This window comes from Myxocyprinus asiaticus, chromosome 2, assembly GCF_019703515.2.
Source record: "Myxocyprinus asiaticus isolate MX2 ecotype Aquarium Trade chromosome 2, UBuf_Myxa_2, whole genome shotgun sequence".
NCBI lineage: Eukaryota > Metazoa > Chordata > Actinopteri > Cypriniformes > Catostomidae > Myxocyprinus > Myxocyprinus asiaticus.
The window spans coordinates 61,154,019-61,174,434 of NC_059345.1; the positions used below are offsets into that span (position 1 = coordinate 61,154,019).

General features: G+C 40.5%; 1 protein-coding gene across 1 annotated transcript; it reads left to right on the plus strand.

Annotated features, from left to right (window-relative positions):
- Window positions 1-37: 37 nt before the first annotated feature.
- Window positions 38-19,868, plus strand: ltb4r (leukotriene B4 receptor). Its single transcript, XM_051719181.1, has 4 exons — window positions 38-192; window positions 14,895-15,484; window positions 17,543-17,816; window positions 18,898-19,868. The coding sequence occupies exons 2-4, from the start codon at window positions 14,967-14,969 to the stop codon at window positions 19,267-19,269; spliced, it is 1,164 nt and encodes a 387-aa protein (XP_051575141.1). The 5' UTR covers window positions 38-192; window positions 14,895-14,966; the 3' UTR covers window positions 19,270-19,868.
- Window positions 19,869-20,416: the final 548 nt, after the last annotated feature.

Consider the following 20,416-nt stretch of genomic DNA (forward strand, 5'->3'; position numbering starts at 1 on the left):
ATGTTCTTTGCTCTTTCCTGTCTGAGGCAATTGGTTTTGTTTCTCAACTGAAAAAGGAAGAGATGACGTAAAGAAAAAAAGTCTCACCAGAGCTGATCCAAAGACATTTTTCTTTGCTACATTCATGATTTTGGCTTATGCTTTCTTTCCACTTACAAGACTCCATGCAAAAACATCCTCTTTCTCAGGGAGGTAAGGGTTTTTAATGTGCATGCACATTATGTATATATGTCTGTTTCTTTTGTGGTATAGAATGTGTAGTAGGATATTTTTAATTTTTTTTTAATTCGAAGACTTCACATCTAGAGCGTTAAATTCTATCAAATACAGGTCTTAACATTAGCCTATTTGTCCTAAAGTTGAAATCTTAAATTGTTCTTAAAGAATCCAAAAGAGAAAAAAAAAGAGTTTAAAAACATTTATCTTAAGGTTGGTGGACAGTACACAGCACTGAGAGGCTTTTGTCCTAAACAAAATTACAAATTTAAAGGTGAAGTGAGTAATTTCTGCACCATCACTAAATGGAATTGCAAAAACCAAAGAGCCACAGTGTTTCCCCTTTTCGGTGGAACAAACCAATGGATGGCTTGGTTATCTGTGTCTCTACATATTAAGATGAGATAGGGAAAAGTATTTAACATTGAGAAAAAAAAATTAAACGTCACTTATAAGAGGTATTGTGTGTAAGGGCACAATGGTTTTGTGGAATTGCTTTCAGAAAATCAAACCTACACCCTCAGGATGAAATGTGCTTCTTTCTCAGGATAAGCTAACATTGCAACATTTAACATTACTACACGGGTAGAACATCTCAGCAGGAAATACTTTTTAGAATGTAGTACAAGAATAAATGTAAGAGAAAATGGTTAGCACATATTGTCAGCAGGAAATTCCTACCCAGAATGAACTACCCAGTGTTTCTTGCATCGCTGTTTACCAGATCATGATCTGGGGGTGCTTCAGCAAGACTGGAATAGGGGAAATTCATCTTTGTGAAGGAAGCATGAATCAAGCCACGTACAAGGTTATCCTGGAAGAAAACTTGCTTCCTTCTGCTCTGACAATGTTCCCCAACTCTGAGGATTGTTTTTTCCAGAAGGACAATGCTCCATGCCATACAGCCAGGTCAATCAAGGTGTGGATGGAGGACCACAGGATCAAGACCCTGTCATGGCCAGCCTAATTGTCAGACCTGAACCCTATTGAAAACCTCTGGAATGTGATCAAGAGGAAGATGGATGGCCACAAGCCATCAAACAAAGCCGAGCTGCTTGAATTTTTGTGCCAGGAGTGGCATAAAGTCACCCAACAGCAATGTGAAAGACTGGTAGAGAGCATGACAAGACGCATGAAAGCTGTGTTGAAAATCAAGGTTATTCCACCAAATATTGATTTCTGAACTGTTCCTAAGTTAAAACATTTGTATTGTGTTGTTTAAAAATGAATATGAACTTGTTTTCTTTGTATTATTCGAGGTCTGATAAAACTGCATCTTTTTTGTTATTTTGACTAGTAGTCATTTTCTGCAAATAAATGCTGTAAATGACAATATTTTTATTTGGAATTTGGGAAAAATTATGTCAGTACTTTATAGAATAAAACAAACATATTCATTTTATTCAAACACATACCTAAATCCAGAGAAACTGATAATTTTGCAGTGGTCTCTTAATTTTTTATATATATACATACACAGTAGTGGCCAAAAATATTGGCACCCTTGGTAAATATGAGCAAAGAAAAAAAATCTTCATTGTGTATCCTTTTGATCTTTCATTCAAAAAATTCACAAAAATCTAACCTTTAATTGAAGTAAAACAATTGAAAGAGGGGAAATATCTCATTATTAAATATTTTACATTTTTTAGTCCACCTGGGTGACTAGGAACATGAAATTGTTCAGCCATGTCTTCCTGTTTCACAGGGGTTTAAATATGAGGTAACACACAGGCCAAATTCCCTGAATCATCAATCACAGTGGGTTAGACTGAAGAATATATTTCTGATGTGCAGCAAAAGGTTATTGAGCTTCACAAAATGGGAAGTGGCTATAAGAAAATAGCCAAAGTATTGAAAATACCCATTTCCACCATCAGGGCAATAATTAAGATGTTGGAATTTGCCTGGAAAAGGACGTGTGTCTATATTGTCTCCACGCACAGTGAGGAGGATGGTTCAAGTGGCCAAAGAATCTCCAAGGATCACAGCTGGTGATTTGCAGAAATTAGCTGGGTCTTGGGGTCAGATAGTCTTAAAAAATAAAATAAAATAATAATAATAATAAAACAGACATCACCTATATCACCACAAGTTGTTTGGGAGGGTTTGAAGAAAAAAAGCCTCTGCTCTCATCCAACAACAAAGTCTTCAGTTTGCCAGACACTACTGGAACTGCAAATGCGACCGGGTTCTATGGTCAGATGAAACAAAAAAATTGCTTTTTGGCAGCAAACACCAGAGATGGGTTTGGCGTACACAGAGAGGAAGTACCCAATGCTCATGGTTAAATGTGGTGCTGCATCTTGAATGTTGTGGGGCTGTTTTTCTGCCAGAGGTCCTGGACATCTTGTTCGGATACATGGCATTATGGACTCTATCAAATACCAACAGATAAAAAATCTAAACCTGACTGCCTCTGCCAGAAAGCTTACAATGGGCTCTGGTTGGATCTTCCAGCAGGACAATGATCCAAAACAAACATCAAAATAAACACAAAAATGGTTCACTGACCACAAAATCAAGGTTCTGCCATGGCCATCCCTGTCCCCTGACCTGAACCCCATAGAAAATTTTTGAGGTGAACTGAAGATGAGAGTCCACCAACATAGACCTCTGAATTTGAAGGATCTGTAGAGATTCTGTATGAACAAATGGTCTCAGATCCCTTGCCAGGTGTTCTCCAACCTCATTAAGCATTATAAGAGAAGACTCAGAACTGTTATCTTGGCAAAGGGAGGTTGCAAAAAGTATTGAATAAAAGAGGGCCAATAATTATGGCCAATGTGTTTAGGAGAGAAATATTTATTTAATAATGTGATGTTTCCCCTGTTTCAATTGTTTTACTTCAATTAAAGGTTTGATTTTTGTGAATTTTTTGAATGAAAGATCAAAAGGCTAAACAATGCAGATTTATTTTTTTTTTTTTCACAGCCTTCTTTGCGCATATTTACCAAGTGTGCCAATATTTTTGGCCACTACTGTGTGTGTGTGTGTGTGTGTGTGTGTGTGTGTGTGTGTGTGTGTGTGTGTGTGTGTGTGTGTATAGATATATATATACACACACACACTGGCAGCCAAAAGTTTGGAATAATGTACAGATTTTGCTCTTATGGAAAGAAATTGGTACTTAATTGGTACTTACACCAAAGTGGCATTCAGCTGATCACAATGTATAGTCAGGACATTAATAACGTGTAAAATGACTATTAAAATTTGAAAAAAATGTTCAGAACTTCTTAAACTAAGAGTTCTCATCAAAAAATCCTCCACATGCAGCAATGACAGCTTTGCAGATCCTTGGCATTCTAGCTGTCAGTTTGTCCAGATACTCAGGTGACATTTCACCCCACGCTTCCTGTAGCACTTGCCATAGATGTGGCTGTCTTGTCGGGCACTTCTCATGCACTTTACAGTCTAGCTGATCCCACAAAAGCTCAATGGGGTTAAGATCCATAAAACTCTTTTCCAATTATCTGTTGTCCAGTGTTTGTGATTCTTTGCCCACTCTAACGTTTTCTTTTTGTTTTTCTGTTTCAAAAGTGGCTTTTTCTTTGCAAGTCTTCTCTTTACTGTTGTACATGAAACTGGTGTTGAGCGGGTAGAATTCAATGAAGCTGTCGGCTGAGGGCATGTGAGGCATCTATTTCTTAAACTAGAGACTCTGATGTACTTATCCTCTTGTTTAGTTGTATCTTGGCCTTCCACATCTCTTTCTACCCTTGTTAGAGCCAGATGTACTTTGTCTTTTAAGACTGTAGTGAACACATTTGTATGAAATCTTTTTTTTTTTTTTTGTTTTTTTTTTTGGCAATTTCAAGCATTGTATAGCCTTAATTCCTCAAAACAAAGATTGACTGATGAGTTTCTAGAGAAAGCTGTTTCTTCTTTTGCCATTTTTGACCTAATATTGACCTTAAAACATGCCAGTCTATTGCATACTGTGGCAACTCAAAATCAAAGACAATGTTAAGCTTCATTTAACGAACCAAATAGCTTTCAACTGTGTCTGATATAATGGCAAGTGATGTTCTAGTACCAAATTAGCAATTTAGCATGATTACTCAAGGATAAGGTGTTGGAGTGTTGGCTGCTGGAAATGGGGTCTGTCTAGATTTGATCAAAAATTACTTTTTTCAAATAGTGATGGTGCTGTTTTTTACATCATTAATGTCCTGACTATACTTTGTGATCAGTTGAATGTCACTTTGGTGAATTAAAGTACCAATTTGAATGAATGTGCTGAGATAAAAAGTGTGTACTGCGAAATAACGGCAAAAACGAGTGTTGTGTTCACTGTCTGAATTAAAAAACAAAGACTAGTTGAGTCCAATTCATGAACAAATGAATCTTATTAGACAGTTCATTTAATTAATCACTCCAAACTACTCACCTACTGTACCTGGAAGTTATCAGTTTGAATCAGTATGACGAATCCTTCACTAAATAAGTCTTAATCACATTTCCGCATTCACAAACAGAAGTGTAAAACTTCTGCTGCAGTCCGTAAAACTGGCAGTGCCCGTAGAGCAGAATTATTAGTCTATTTATGTACAATTAATCCCTAATATTTAATTTAAACTTCAGCTTCCAATCATTAGTCAGGTATGAAACAAAACAACAAAATGGTGTCATGCTGTTTTTACGATATTAAAAGAGAATGTGTGTAGTCAGCATTTCACAGAGTCTAACCACTTTTATTAATAAATGCATGAATATAATACAAACAAGATTACCATTAAAAAGCACATTAAAAAGCATTATAAAAAGACATGGGTATATGTAAAAAATTTGGATATCCACCTAGTTTGAGTGCAATGATGGGTAAAGTGTTCAGTGGTGACAACATGTGTACAACTAGATAAATTACAGTCATGAGTCACATCTTTTTTGGAATGCAATGTAAATAAGTATATAAAATAAAAAGATGAAAATGTCAGTGTCTACAACAGCATTATAGTGAAAACAATAACATTAAAAGTAAGACTGTAAAAATGTAAATTCCCTTACAAAAGTCTAGAGTTCTGGCAAACAAATTAAAAGCTCCGGCCGTGACCCCGGACACAGCAGCCCCCATGCCCCCACCCACACTCATGAAGATGGGGGTGGAAGATACTTGGTCCAGCCTGGTTGTTCTGGTTCCTAAGAGCGACGGGTTTGTACGGTTCTGTGTGGATTATAGGAAAGTCAACGCAGTGTCTAAATTTGATGTGTACCCAATGCCTCGTATTGATGAGTTGCTCGATTGGTTGGGCACCGCTCGATTTTATTCGACACTGGATTTGACAAAGGGTTATTGGCAGATCCCCTTGACACCAATATCCCGTGAAAAAATTACCTTCTCTACACCGTTTGGATTACACCAATTAGTGATGCTTCCATTCCGTTTGTTTGGGGCCCTAGCTATGTTTCAGCACCTCATGGACCGCATCATCAGACCGCATTCGGCTTACGCCGCTGCCTATCTAGATGACATCATTATTTACAGTAATGATTGTTAGCAGCACATGCAGCATCTGAGGGTGGTTTTGAGATCGCTGCGACGGGTGGGACTCACAGCACACCCCAAGAAGTGTGCAATTGGATGGTGGAAGTATGGTATCTGCCCAAATTGACAAAACTGCGGCAATTGCGACCTGCCTGAGACCCAAGACCAAAAAGGGGGTGAGACAGTTCCTGGTGCTGGCTGGCTATTATAGGAGGTGTGTGCCTAATTATTCGGACGTCCCAGCCTGCTGACTGATCTCACTAAAAAGGGAGCTCCAGACCTGGTCCAGTGGATGGAGCAGTGTCAACAGGCATTTACGTAAGTTAAAGCTGCACTTTGTGGGGGGCCGCTTTTACACTCACCCGATTTCTCACTCCCTTTTGTGTTACAGACGGACGTTTCAGACAGAGGGCTGGGGTGGTGCTCTCGCAGGTGGTGGAGGGGGAGGAGTGCCCGGTGCTGTACATTAGTCGCAAGCTCTTGCTGAGGGAGACTAAGTACAGCACCGTTGAAAAGGGGTGTCTTGCCATCAAGTGGGCAGTCCTCACTCTCTGGTACTACCTGTTGGGCAGGCCTTCACTATCTGCTCAGATTACGCCCTACTCCAATGGCTCCACCGCATGAAAAATACCAATGCGTGGATCACCCGTTGGTATCTGGTTCTTCAGCAGTTCAAGTTCAAGGTGGTCCACAGACCGGGAGTGCAGATGGCTGTTGCCGACTTCCTTTCCAAAAATGGGGGGAGTGGTAGGCAGGCCGGATGTCTCCCCGGCCTGAGTCGGGTGGTGGGGATATGTGGCGGTGGGGGCATAGTCGAGCGTTTGTCCGGGGAGAGAGAAAGGGATAAGGGTGCATACACCTGAGCCAGAAAATGACTAACACCTGTTTCCAATTGCAGTAAGCTTGGGGAAAGTGGTATAAAAGGGAACATGCCAGCGACAAGAGAGAGGGAGAGATCTACTGGTCTGAAAGAGACTGTACTGAAGCTAAAGAGTATTGTGCTGAAAAGCCCTCTAAGCTTGTTGATTGAGTCAAAAACCTCCCTACGTCAAGTCTTCTACACATGTACTACACTTCATTCTGAAGGATAGCTCACTTTACCGGATTAACGTCATATGTGTGCTGTATAGTAGGTGGGGTGGACCCTACATCTATGTCGTGCTCAATAACTGACGTTCGTCCAGGAATGTCGTTGAACAAAGGCGGAAACTGTTTTACTAATTTTAACACTTCTGCTTTCTCAGTGGAAACTAAATAAGGTAGATGGTTGGAAAGTGAAGAAAGCATTTCTGAATTCTTTAGTCTACCCTCAACAGTACACTGAGAAGGGCCTATTTGGGTCTCCAATGAGGACAGGAAGACTGAAGACACATTTTTCACCAGACAGGCGGCTGAAGGTGTGACATTTTCTGACGCTTCCACATTTGGCTTTCTTTCATGATAGGCTTTCAGCATATTTACATGGCAAAATTGCGTGCTATGATGACGATCAGGACTGGAGATAACATAAGGTCCACTATAACAGGACTGCAGCTAACCACCTGGCACAAGTAACAATATTAGCACTTTCAATATTTGGCTTTCATTTTATCTCAAGCTTTCTCAAGATTCTGTTTGGCCAATTCATGAACTCTGTAAAGGCATATACGAAATTTTGTGACATAATCTGGGATGGTACCACGTTTTGGGTCACACAGCCATTGCTTTTTTAACACAGTACATGGACCATGCGGAGTGTGACCAAAAACAAATTCGCCAAACTAAATCCAAGCGACCCTTGTACAACTTCCCGAGAAGCAAAAAGTAACCAGGGAATTCCTCCTTCCCAATCTCATTCAAGTTCAAGGCAGGAAGTACGCAGTATAGACTTGAGTGTTTGGTTATACCTCTCCAGTGTTCCCTGGCTTTCAGGATGATAAGCACTGGAGATGTTATGCTTAATGTTAAGATGCTTAAGCACTTGGGAGAATGTATCAGATAGAAAGTTCATAACTTGGTCACCTTGAATTATTTTTGGCTGCCCAAAAAGTGTAAAAAAACAAAATGATAGCTTTCGTAATTGCTCTCGCTGTGATTGAACACAGAGGGACAGCCTCTGGGAAATGCGTAGCTGCACACATTATCATTAGTAGATATTTATGCCAGGAATTAGAGCACAGCAGCGGACCAACACAATCAATGACTATGTGTTCGAACGGTACAGTCATTACAATTGGATAAAGTGGGGCAGGTGGAATGGTTTGGTTGGGTTTACCCACAACTTCGCAAACATGGGAAGTTTTACAATAACGCACAACATCTTTCTTCAAACTTGGCCAGAAAAAGTTATGCAGAATTCAATCATGTTTTTCTTATACCTAAGTGACCAGACAAACCATCATGTGCTAACCTCAGGATCATGTCTCTATAGATTACTGAAACTACAATTTGATATATAACGCTCAAGTTTTCAGAAGAATTGTGAGGCGTCCACTTTCTCATTAAAACATAGTCTTGGAGAAAATATCCTTGGGACACACACACAATGTCAAACTAAATCAAACAACAGAGTGAGAATAGAATCAACCCTTTGAGCAGCAATTAACTTATCAGTCAACAAAGATAAGTTAACACCATCATTCACTATATCTGTCTTTTCTACCTGAATGGGAGATGTATCTGCTTTGGTGACACAAGTCACCATGTCAGCTTTTTCTGGCAAGACGATGGAAGATAGCTCACACAGCTCAGCTGCACCGGTTCTTTGCTTTCTGCTTTTTGAGATGCGCACCCTCGATCAAATAATATTTTTTTTCACGTGCAAACTCAACAAAGGTCTGATTTAGCAGTTTAGTGTAATGTCTAAACTGTTGTCTACATGCCTCTGGTACCAATTTACAAGCTCTTAAAATTGCAGCTTTTACCAACTTGTAATCTGTGGTCTCTTCCATGGACAACGATGCGTAGTCTTCTTGCACTTTACTGGTTATCATACATTGCAACAGCAATGACCAGATGTCTTCCGGCCACTTCAAGGAAGAAGCCACTTTCAAAATGACAAAAATACTTCTCAACATCCTTTTCACAAATAGGGGGAACCACTCTCAGATTTTGGCTAACATCAAATTCACTGGCTGCAGTCAGCTCTAATTTCTTTAGAGCGAAGTGATGTTTCATTTCAAGTTTCCATAACTCCAATTGGGCCTTTTCAAACTCTATATGTATCTCCTCTATTGTCAGCTGCTTTAATCTAATAGTGTTATCACTTACAGACAAATCACGTGACTCATCTGCAATGCTAGTGTCATCCAATTACTGGAATGCCTTTTTCAATGAGGCTCTCTTTTAAGGCTTTGCACACAGTTTCTTTCAGCTTTTTATCTTTACTACCAATTGTAAATAACTGTTCCTAAGTGCATGTTAAGAGCAGTTCCTCAGAAGCAGCCTATCTCCCCAATTTGGAATGCCCAATTCCCAATGTGCTCTAAGTCCTTGTGGTGGCATAGTGACTTGCCTCAATCCAGGTGGCGGAGGACGAATCTCAGTTGACAATCTGCACATCTTGTCACATGGCTTGTTGAGTGCTTTACCGCAGAGACTTAGCATGTGTGGAGGCTTCACTCTATTCTCTGTGGCATCCACGCACAACTCACCACGCGCCCCACTGAGAGCGAACCACATTATAGTGGCCACAAGGAGGTTACCCCATGTGACTCTACCCTCCCTAGCAACCAGGCCAATTTGGTTGCTTAGGAGACCTGGCTTGAGTCACTCAGCATGCCCTGGATTCGAACTCGTGACTCCAGGGGTGGTAGTCAGCGTCTTTACTCGCTGAGCTACCCCCAGTCAGCATCTTTACTTGCTGAGCTACCCAGGCCCCCGTGAGAAGCAGCCTCTCAAAATGCATTCACTACAGACGCCATTTCGTGGGCTTAAAGTTTTAACCAAACATTTTATTTTTACCACAATCACTAGCCCAAAAGTTGCACAGAAATGAGGCAAATCACTCCGCACTAAATGCTGATTTTAAAGTTTATTTGCCTATAAATCAGGATGACATCTACCACAAAATTACTCAGGGAACATCTAAATTATCTTTCAATATGCATAATACCCACTAGAATTTTCTATGAACATTTACTTTGATCACTACGAACAGAAAATAGACTACAATGGCCAATTCTACGAATTTGCATATACATTTCCACACCAAACTTAACTAGATTGACTTCACAAGGTCTGGTAACTAAACTAAAGGTCTGGTAAGTAAAATAAAGTTGACCCAATAGCATGCCACTCAAAATTTTATTACAACCCCCTAGTCTTCATTGGTGTTATGGGCTCGGGACGACTTTAAATGACAAACTCATGAGCACTGCACACTGACCCAGTTTGACAGATCAGCCACTAGTAAACTGAAGCTTTCCCCCACTCTGAATAACCACTAAAAAAAAGTGGCAAGTCCAAGACCCACCCGACAACTACATTATCAGGATAAAATACTCACATGTGATGCCAGTAGTTACTAACACACACCAAGAGGGCAGGGGAGACAACGCAAAGGCTTGCAAAATAAAAGTGGTTTTATTAGTTGTAACAAAACAGAGATCAAACTCAAGGCACAGGGATGAAGGAAAAAGGAATGGGGGGAAGGAAAAAAGAAATAAATAAAAATAAACAAGCCCCAACCAAATCAAGGCAAACAAACAGCTTGCATCTTCCTTTGTCTGCGCATGACAGTGGACTTGGTCACAATTTTATGTAAAGGTTTCCACATTATAGCTACTACTTATACCAAGGATGGAAATAAGTGCAGTTAGAATAGCTAAATATGTGGGAGAATGTTTAGAAACTTATCATGATCTTACTGAAATGCAATATGTAGCACTTAAATGTTTCAGCTCATAAAATAGTGTACACAGTAAAATAACACTACACATGGATTAAAAAGAAAATGTTTAATATACGTAATGTTTTACAAGGTTATATCAGATGGTTACAAATGTTGAAGGAATTGTTACAAATTAGATTTACATACAAAAAATTAGATAATTACCAGTTTGCATACTACCTGAAGAGAATGAAAGATAGAAAGAGAGAGAAAGGGTAGAGAGAGAGAAGGCCAATTAGTATGAGCAGTTATAATCAAATTACCACGGGTTTTTGCATTGTCGAGCTGCAGACTTCATTTAGTATTGATGACATTATGCGCAATCAAATAGGTGAAGAAAGGACGTCTGCTGAGGAAGTGACGTAGACATTTTCCGGTTGACCTTTTGTGTCGTAGTAGAGCGTCGAAGAAGTCAGCTACAGCGAGACCCCCACAACAGCCACAACAACATGGAAAACTTTACAGCCACGTGATTTCTTACATTCTTTATATGTTGATTTTGGTGCAGATCAGATGTACATGCTCTGTTGTGCTTATGGTGATGTCTGAAGGCTATTGTACTTGATTGTAGCATTTGTACTAACTATACGAGCTCTGCTTTGCTTTAGTTGAAATTATCCTAATAAACTCTGTGTAAAGTGTAATAATAAAAACATTTAGACTGAGGAGAGATGTCACGAATACTTAGACTATTAAGAAAATATATGGTTTGTGTATATTTTTCTAGTGATCACTGGTATTAATAGGTTTGTTGTCTGTATACTTGTTTGTATCTGTACCTGTCATTTGCTTCAAGCTGCATACTTAAATAAATATCATGCTTTCTGTCTTAATCTATAAATGGAATCCACATGAGATCAGTAGCTGTTATAACCACTCGATGACAAATGAAATTAAGAAATATGCAGTAGATAATGTGTAATTTGTAATGTTTACATAATGCATTAATTCGTGATAATGCTAACATGCTAACCTTAGCCATAGTATGCATCTGTTACTCTCTTTTATTGTATTTTATGATGGGATGTTTATGATGGGATGATTTTTTTATAGTTGTTATAAAAAAGACATTTGAAACTACTGCAAATGGGGAGAAGGGAGAACAATAATAATAGCCACGCTGTAAGATTGCTTCAGAACAGATTTTCCAATAAAGATTCCTTAAAAGGTGAGTTCCGAATAAACATTATTTTTGAGTCACACACCTTTCAGCCCTCCAAAGCTCTCAAAGTGGATGGTAAAGGTTTTGAAGGGAATAGGGCATAGGGATGATCACTTCTGAATGAAACGCACATGCGTTGTTTTTGTTCTGTTTCAAAACCATGTTATGTTATGTTCTGTTATGACCATGTGCATAACACCGAGGGTAAATGCATAAGCTGCGATCTGATGAGTGTTTGAAGTGTGCACATGTGTGTAAACAGACCGAATAACAAACATCACAGGATGAAGCCCTACAACAAGTCAACACAGTGGAAAAAATTCAAAATTTTTGGGAGCACAGTGGGAAAAGCCCTTACACTTTAAACTATACCCATTTATACACAATAATGTAAAATACCGACTGTCCCTCATGTTCATGCACTTGTTCATTGGTGTAATCGTGGAGTTTTATGTAAGAGTGAAACGCCACTATTGCAGTGCAATTCCACTGCAGGTTGCGATTCAAAGTCAGGGAAACAAAAACATCTTGGTTACTGATGTAACCTCTGTTCCCTGATGGAGGGAACGAGACGTTGTGTCGATGTAGTGACACTAGGGGTTCGATCTTGAGAGCCCCAATCACCTTTGCTTAAAATAGAAAAGCCAATGAAAACTGGAGAGTGGAATTTGCATGTCACTCTCTGCCCCTGGACATACGGGTATAAAAGGAGATGGCGTGCATCACTCATTCAGATTTATGCTGAGGAGCCGATAGAGAGTCACGGCCATGTCAGCGGCCGGTTCAGCGCCGCGGCAGGAGGGACACAACGTCTCGTTCCCTCCATCAGGGAACAGCTCCCGTTGCATGTCACAATGTGCCACTCACATCCCAGGCAACCTCAACACCGCTGCGGACATGCTGTCATGACAGGTTACGCTCAGGGGAGAGTGGAGACTCCACCCCCAGGTGGTCCAGCTGATTTGGAGTCGATTCGGTCAAGCACAGGTAGACCTGTTTGCTTCCCGGGAATCTTCCCACTGCTTTGGTAAGCCCTGACTGAGGCACCCCTCAGTATAGACGTGCTGGCACACAGCTGGCCCCCGGGATTATGCAAATACACATTTCCCCAGTGAGCCTACTTGCACAGACCCTGTTCAAGGTCAGGGATGATGAGGAGCAGGTTGTCCTAGTAGCACCCTACTGGCCCACCCATACGTGGTTCTCGGACCTCACGCTCCTCGCGACAGTCCCTCCCTTGGCGAATTCCCCTGAGGAAGGACCTTCTTTCTCAGGGACGGGGCACCATCTGGCACCCACGACCAGACCTCTAGAATCTCCACGTCTGGCCGTTGGACGGGACACAGAAGACCTAAGTGGCATACCACCCGCAGTGATAGACACGATCACTTAGGCTAGGGCTCCTTCTATGAGGCGTTTGTATGCCTTGAAGTGGCGTCTGTTCGCTAAGTGGTGTTCTTCCCGATGCGAAGACCCCCAGAGATGCACAGTCGGATCGGTGCTTTCCTTCCTGCAGGAGAGGCTGGAGGGGCGGCTGTCCCCCTCCACCTTGAAGGTGTATGTAGCCACCATTTCGGCACATTACGATGCAGTGAATGGTAAGTATTTGGGGAAGCACAACTTGATCATCAGGTTCCTGAGAGGCGCTGTCAGGTGCGTGCTTTACGCATCTATTTGGATCGCACACAGAAATTAGAAGCTCCGAGCAGCTCTTTGTCTGCTTTGGTGGACAGCAGAAAGGAAGCGCTGTCTCCAAACAGAGGATCGCCCACTGGGTTGTTGACGCCATCATGATGGCATATCACGCTCAGGACGTGCTGCCCCCCATGGGGCTACAAGCCCACTCTACTAGGAGTGTAGCGGCCTGGGCCCTGATCAGTGGCGCCTCTTTGGCAGACATCTGCAGAGCAGTGGGCTGGGCAACACCCAACACATTTGCGAGGTTCTATAATCTCCGGGTTGTGCCAGTTTCATCCCATGTGTTGTCAGGTACGAGCAGGTAAGTTCCGGGACAGCTGGCAGGGTGTACCATTTGTGCATAGCGTCTTTCCCCTCCCATGAGGTGAAGACGTGCACATTTGACTCCCAGTCATGTTCACAAGCTGTGATCCACAGCGGTCTGCCCATCTTGCACCGCCAGTCCACATAACACAGTTCAGCTAGTTGTGACGTTTTGTATAGGGACCCCTACTGTCACTACATCAACACAATGTTGAGTGAGTGACAGATAGGGAATGTCCTGGTTACTTTTGTAACCTCCGTTCCCTGATGGAGGGAACGAGATTTTGTGTCCCTCTTGCCACATCACTGAACTACCCGCTGAAATGGCTGGGACCTTGTCTTGGCTCCTCAGCACAAAACCTGAGTGGTTGTATACCAGCTCCTTTTATACCCGTATGTCCGGGGGAGTGGCATGCAAATTCCACTCGCCAATTCCCATTGGCCTAATTTAAAAAAGCAGAGGTGTTTGGGGCTCCCAAGAGTGACCCCTAGTGTCACTACATCGACATAATGTCTCATTCCCTCCATCAGGGAACAAAGGTTACGAAAGTAACCAGGACGTTGTGATGTCTACCTATAATTTTTCTCAGCATTGCTTGGCAGGACAACACAAATCACAGTCATTTGTGATTACATGAAAAGGCATTTTATTTAAGAATTTTACATTGATTGCGGGGTCGGATATTCATCTATAGGTCAAGCTCTAATTGTTGCAGTGATTAGAGTTCAATTATTTAATAGTGGACAAAAGCCTCCAATAAGACAAATACTTGCTGAGATTTGAATGTGGCTCAATGCAGGATTTAGCTTTCTGAGCCTCCAAACGCCACCTGGAGGAATGAATTGTCCCATAGAGGATTGCTTATAATTTTTTTGGTACCGTGGTAAGAGAGTTCAAATGCTGTAAAGAAAACTTGTAAATTTGTATGGACTTTCCAGAAGCAAAAAGTACAACTGCTCTTTGTAAAATACCAGTGTGTTGTGCAATGTCACCAATACTGCCAATGTGGCTGAAAAAGGCTCTATTAATATTAAGTTTTCATTTTTATTTCTTTTTAGGACAAAGGTAAAAACTGGTAGTGTTTTCTTTTTTGTATGATGAGCAAACAAGCTAACTGTATTTTGTTTTTCTTTCTATCTCCACTTTCTTCCCTCAGCAAATACTCAAAACAACACCAACAACTTTACAGATTTTCATTCCATTCCTCATAATTTTGTCCACCAAACATATGGCTAACCTTGTTTCCATGGAGACCCCAGCCCTATCTGGCCCACCCCCATCTTCCACTGCATCGACTTCATCTTCCACACAGTCTCTCTCTCTGTCTCATCAGATTGGTATGGCTATCCTGGTCCTCGCCTTTATGTTTGGTTTCCCTGGCAACCTGTTTGTGGTATGGTCGGTTTTGTGTCGAGTCCGTCACCGCTCCGTCACTTGTTTGTTGATTCTGAATCTGGCGGTGGCTGATGCTCTGGTGCTGTTGAGTGCCCCGCTGTTTCTCAGGTACCTGGCAGGTGGAAAAGGATGGGAGTTTGGAGCTGCACTTTGCAAAACTATTCATTACCTGTGCTGTGTGAACATGTTTGCATCCATTTACCTGATCTGTCTGATGAGCATGGACCGCTGGCTGGCTGTCTCAAGGCCCTTTCTGTCTCAGAGGATGAGGACCAAGAGAAGACTGTTGTCGATCATGTTGGGCATCTGGGTGATGGCTTTTCTGATGGCTTTGCCCATGCCATTCTATCGGTGTGTTTGTTTGTTATTGTTTTTAAATCACATTAAAGCACAAACCACACTTTGAATTAAAGGGATAGTTGACACAAAACTGAAAACTCTGTCATCATTTACACACCTTCAAGTTTTTCCAACTTTCCTACTATAACTTTCTTTCTTCTGTGGTACACAAAATGATATATTAGGCAGCATGACTGCTTCAGTCTATGTTCACTTTCATTGCAAGGATAAAAAATAAATTAAAAAAAAGATGCGGTGAAAGTGAATGGTGACTGAGGCAAACATTCTGCCTAACATCTTTTTTGTTCCATGGAAGAAAGAAAGTCATTCAGGTTTGGAACAAGAAGAGGGTGTGTAATGATGAGAGAATTTTCATTTTTGGGGCATCTCAGTGATGGTTTTTTTGATGGCTTTGCCCACTACCATTCTATCTGTGATGTTTTTTTTCATCACATCAAAACACAAACCACACTTTGAATTAAAGGGATGTTTAACCCAAAAATGAAAACATATTCTTACTCTCAATTTTTTATTCATATGACGTTTTTTTTTATATATATATATATTAATGTGAATATAGTTTCAGCTACAGGACACTGTAAAACCAGAAACATAATCTACACAAGTACAGAAACACAGACATGATTGTGTGGTCAATGCATCGCAAGTGTGCGGTCCTGTTGTACAGTATGTGCATACTTAAACTCGAAACATACTCGTTGTAAGTATGTGGATGCAGATGCTTTTAAGTACGCATAATTGATTGTGTGTATTGTTACATTCTGAAATGTGTGTCCAAGTACAAGTTGCATTCCCAGCATTGCCACAAGGTGCACTACAACGAACATTAGCATGAACTGAGCATGTCGTCTTTGCTGAGATTTCTATTTCAGGTCAACTACTGTCAAGATGGAGCAATAGTTTGAAGATAATCTTGCTGAGCAACTTAGATAAAGTTGATATGTTTATAGCTAGGTATCTGAATTATCATCTGGTAAATGGCACAGACACTTGAGGGTAACTCTGTTGCCCCCTTGAGTACTGAGGATTGTTAGCACCAGTTAAAGGGATAGTTTACCTAAAAATTAAAATGTTCTCATCATTTACTCACCTTCATGTCATCCCAGATTTGTATGACTATTATCTGCAGAATATTTCAGCTGTGTAGGTCCTCACAATGCATGTTACTCCAAAAATCACATTAAAGCATCATAAAAGTAATCCATATGACTCCAGTGGTTTAATATATGTCTTCTGAAGCGATGCAATTACTTTGGGTGAGAAACAGGTCAATATTTCAATCCTTTTTTTTACCTTAAATCTCCACTTTCACCTTCAGAATGTGAAAGAAAGTGAAAGTGGAGATCTATAGTAAAAAATGACTTATATATTGATCTGTATCTCACCCACACCTATTATATTAATTCAGAAGACATCTTTAACCACTAGAATAATATGGATTACTTTTATCTGATTTTTGGAGCTTGAATGGTCTTTTCACCATTCACTTGCATTGTATGGACCTACAGAGCTGACATATACTTCTTAAAATCTTCATTTGTGTTCTGCAGAAGAAAGAAAGTGATAAACATCTGCGATGTCATGAGGGTGAGTAAATGATGAGAGAATTTAAAATTTTTGGGTAAACTATCCCTTTAAGTATGTAATACCAGGCTGTACGTTTGCAACGCATTGGCCGATTGCTTGTGTCTGTATTTGTGTTCCGGTGTATAGTATGTTTATGGCCCTATTGTGCACTCATTGCGTAACAAACCTCAGTATTCAAGGGGGTATGTAGTTGACCTAAAAGAGAAAACTGGCCTTAAATTAAGACAGTTTACGCTAATGCCCTCTATCACCCCTTGCGGCAACACTGAGAATGCAACATGTATGCGACAAGCTACAAGCATGTTTGGGACTTTAGGGGCACAACATGCAGCAGAGAGACCATATTCTTAAGCATAGCCTTGGGTGGCATTTTATAGCATCTCATCTGCTGTATCACAGAACAGTCTCTCTTTTCTCCTTGTGAATGTCTTCTCTTTCACTCCTTTATCATTGTACTGCCAGTACTCTGCTGCAGATAAGTCCAAGAGGGTCCATAAATGTGTGTGTGCCGTACCACTGGAACAACGCGGGACATGAAACCTTTCAGTACCTTTCCGAGACTCTGCTGGGTTTCCTGCTGCCCTTCATCTTTATCCTGGTCTGCTATATCTCAGTGATCTGTCGGCTACGCAGTGCCATGTTCCAGCGCAAAGGAAGAGGAAACTTCCTCATCATCCTCATCATCGGAGCTTTTGCTGTCTTCTGGCTGCCATATCACCTCATCAATATCCTACAGGTGTGCATGAAATGACATCACTTTATCCACATATTATTCTGCTGTTCATTGAGTGATGTCATTAATATCTCAATGTTATTCATTGCATGTCCTCATTTCACAGGAAAATATCTCACCCCATTATTACATGTCAGTTTGTGACCATAAGCAACTTTAACTTCCTAAAGAATTATGCCATATCAGTGAGATAATAAAGTTCTGATTTTAAAGGAATATTCTTTGTCATTTTCAATGTATGGTCTATGAACCAAATCAGTGGCAAATTAACTGGGAATAGTACTTTTACTATAAATACGCTACCTGTTTATTTTTGCAAATTGAGGGACGAAAATTTAAGAAAAATGCAGATCAACCTCAAAGTTTAATACTTAGGGTTAGGGGCCCCCAACTGTAAGTATGACCAACAGTAATAATTAAGGATTTCAACACTTCTTGTTATGCCCATTCCAACACCTGACTACACTATAAAGCCAAATGTATAAGGGCAACCCCTTCTACTAAATGAGTTTGGATATTTAAGGTACACCCATTGCTAACAGTTGCATAAAATCAAGCATACAGCCATACAATCTCTTTAAACAAATTATTTCAGTAGAATGAAGCGTGTTAAATAGCTCAGTGACTTTCACTGTGGCACTGTCAGAGAATGCAAAAAGTAAAATGGGTTACTGAGTCTGGTGAGGAAGATCTTGACTAGACTGCTCAAGACCCAGACCTGAACCCCACTGAACACCTTTGGGATGAATTGTAATGCCGACTGCAAGCCAGGCCCCATAGCCCAACATCTGTGCCTGACCTTACAGATGCTCTTGTGTCTGAATGGTGCAAATCCGTTTTCGCAGAATAGTGGCAGCTGTTGTAGTAGTAAAGATAGGACCAACTCCCTATTAATGGCCATGGTTTTTAAATTAAATGTTTACCAAACACATTTGGGTGTTGTGTTCAGGTGTCCATATACTTTTTGCCATATAGTGCACTTCATTACAATATCTCAGTTATCTTACGTACGGAATATAAAATGTATATACTGAAGGATAATTTTTTTCTCTCTCTCTTTTCCCCTTTTGGTCTGTTTTCACAGGTGATTGGTGTGATCCAGGGTTCCTCTTTTCTTTTAAAAGTGGCAAAAGTCGCCCGTCCCAACGTGACAGCATTTGCGTTTATGAGCAGCAGTGTGAACCCCATTCTTTATGTTTTTGCGGGTAGCTCTCACATTCGTCAGGCTGGTATGGGCTTTATGGCTAAACTGTTTGAGGGCACCAACTCGGAGTCCAACTCCAGCCGCAGCCGCAGCACCAGGTCCTGTCGCGGCTCGAATGCAGAGAGTTCAGTGCTCACCAAGCTGAGTCGCAAAGGGGACGAAGCAAGAGCGGAGACCCCTGGTGGGGTGGATGGGGGCACAGCAGATATGCATAGCAGGGATGAAATTATGACTCTGACCACCCTGCATTAAAGGGGTCATATATTTTTTTTTTTCTTATGATCCACTTATAATGTTCCTCAAGGTTTCTTGCATGTTAATTAATTTTTTTTTTTTAGTACTATCTCTCTGACCCTTACAACTATAGATGAAGATACTGTCTACAAACAAATGCTCTGCCACTTGGGGTTCTTTTGGCGGTGAAATTGAGCTGAAAGTGCCCAAAAAGTGCTGTTTGTGGGGTCGAAGCACTTGTTTTTTTTTTTTTTTTTTTTTTTTTTTTACATATTATTGGAGATTTGGGCTTCTTTAAATTTCCATTAGGACCGTTTGATCAGGAAAAACTCTGAATTTTACACAAATTATGATATTTCACAGATCACCGTCATTGTTATCGTGTCTGCTCTCATGAGAACTGCTGCTGATGTTGGTATATTTTAACTTTTCATGAAGGAAACGCACCGCTGTGACAGATACAGTATGTGGTCAGATTTAATGTAACGCTGATCTTATATGAACAATACCCATGTAAGATCTAATAGGAAGAATGGGACCCCGTCTCCACCATTGCAGCACATGGACTACTGTTTGTGAAAGGATATACGAATAAAAATAATGTCATACTGCTAAAATTATGTCTTTGCATTTATTTTGAATGCAGTAAGTAACAATTGTTCAATCGAAAATGGCTAAGTTTGAATATGATGATATTGAAGTCAGATATTATTTACTGTATGTGGGTTAAAACTTTAAGCAGTTAAGATACATATTGCATGTCTGATGGTAGTTTTCATTTTTATGTCACATTTCTCAGGCCTTAGAAGTGTGTTAAGGGTGTGAGGATGTGTAGTCATCAACCTGTTACATGTCCGACATAATCATACAGGCCTATTGAACCAAGTTTGTTTTGCCAATAGATCAGAAAGAACCTACATAATTTCTTCACTGCATGTAAACCATAGATGTCCCTTTATAATAACTTTTAGTAATGTTAAAAAACATTATTACAAGATATAATACTTAGAAGATTATTAAAACTGCAGCGCAGCCCATATCCAACATTGAAATTTGCTGCTCAAAAGAACCCGGAAGCACTGTTGACTATGGTGTAACATCAGAGTAATTTCATCTATACAGGCTGTTTTTGGATGTTATGCCTTTAAACATTCTATGCAATTTG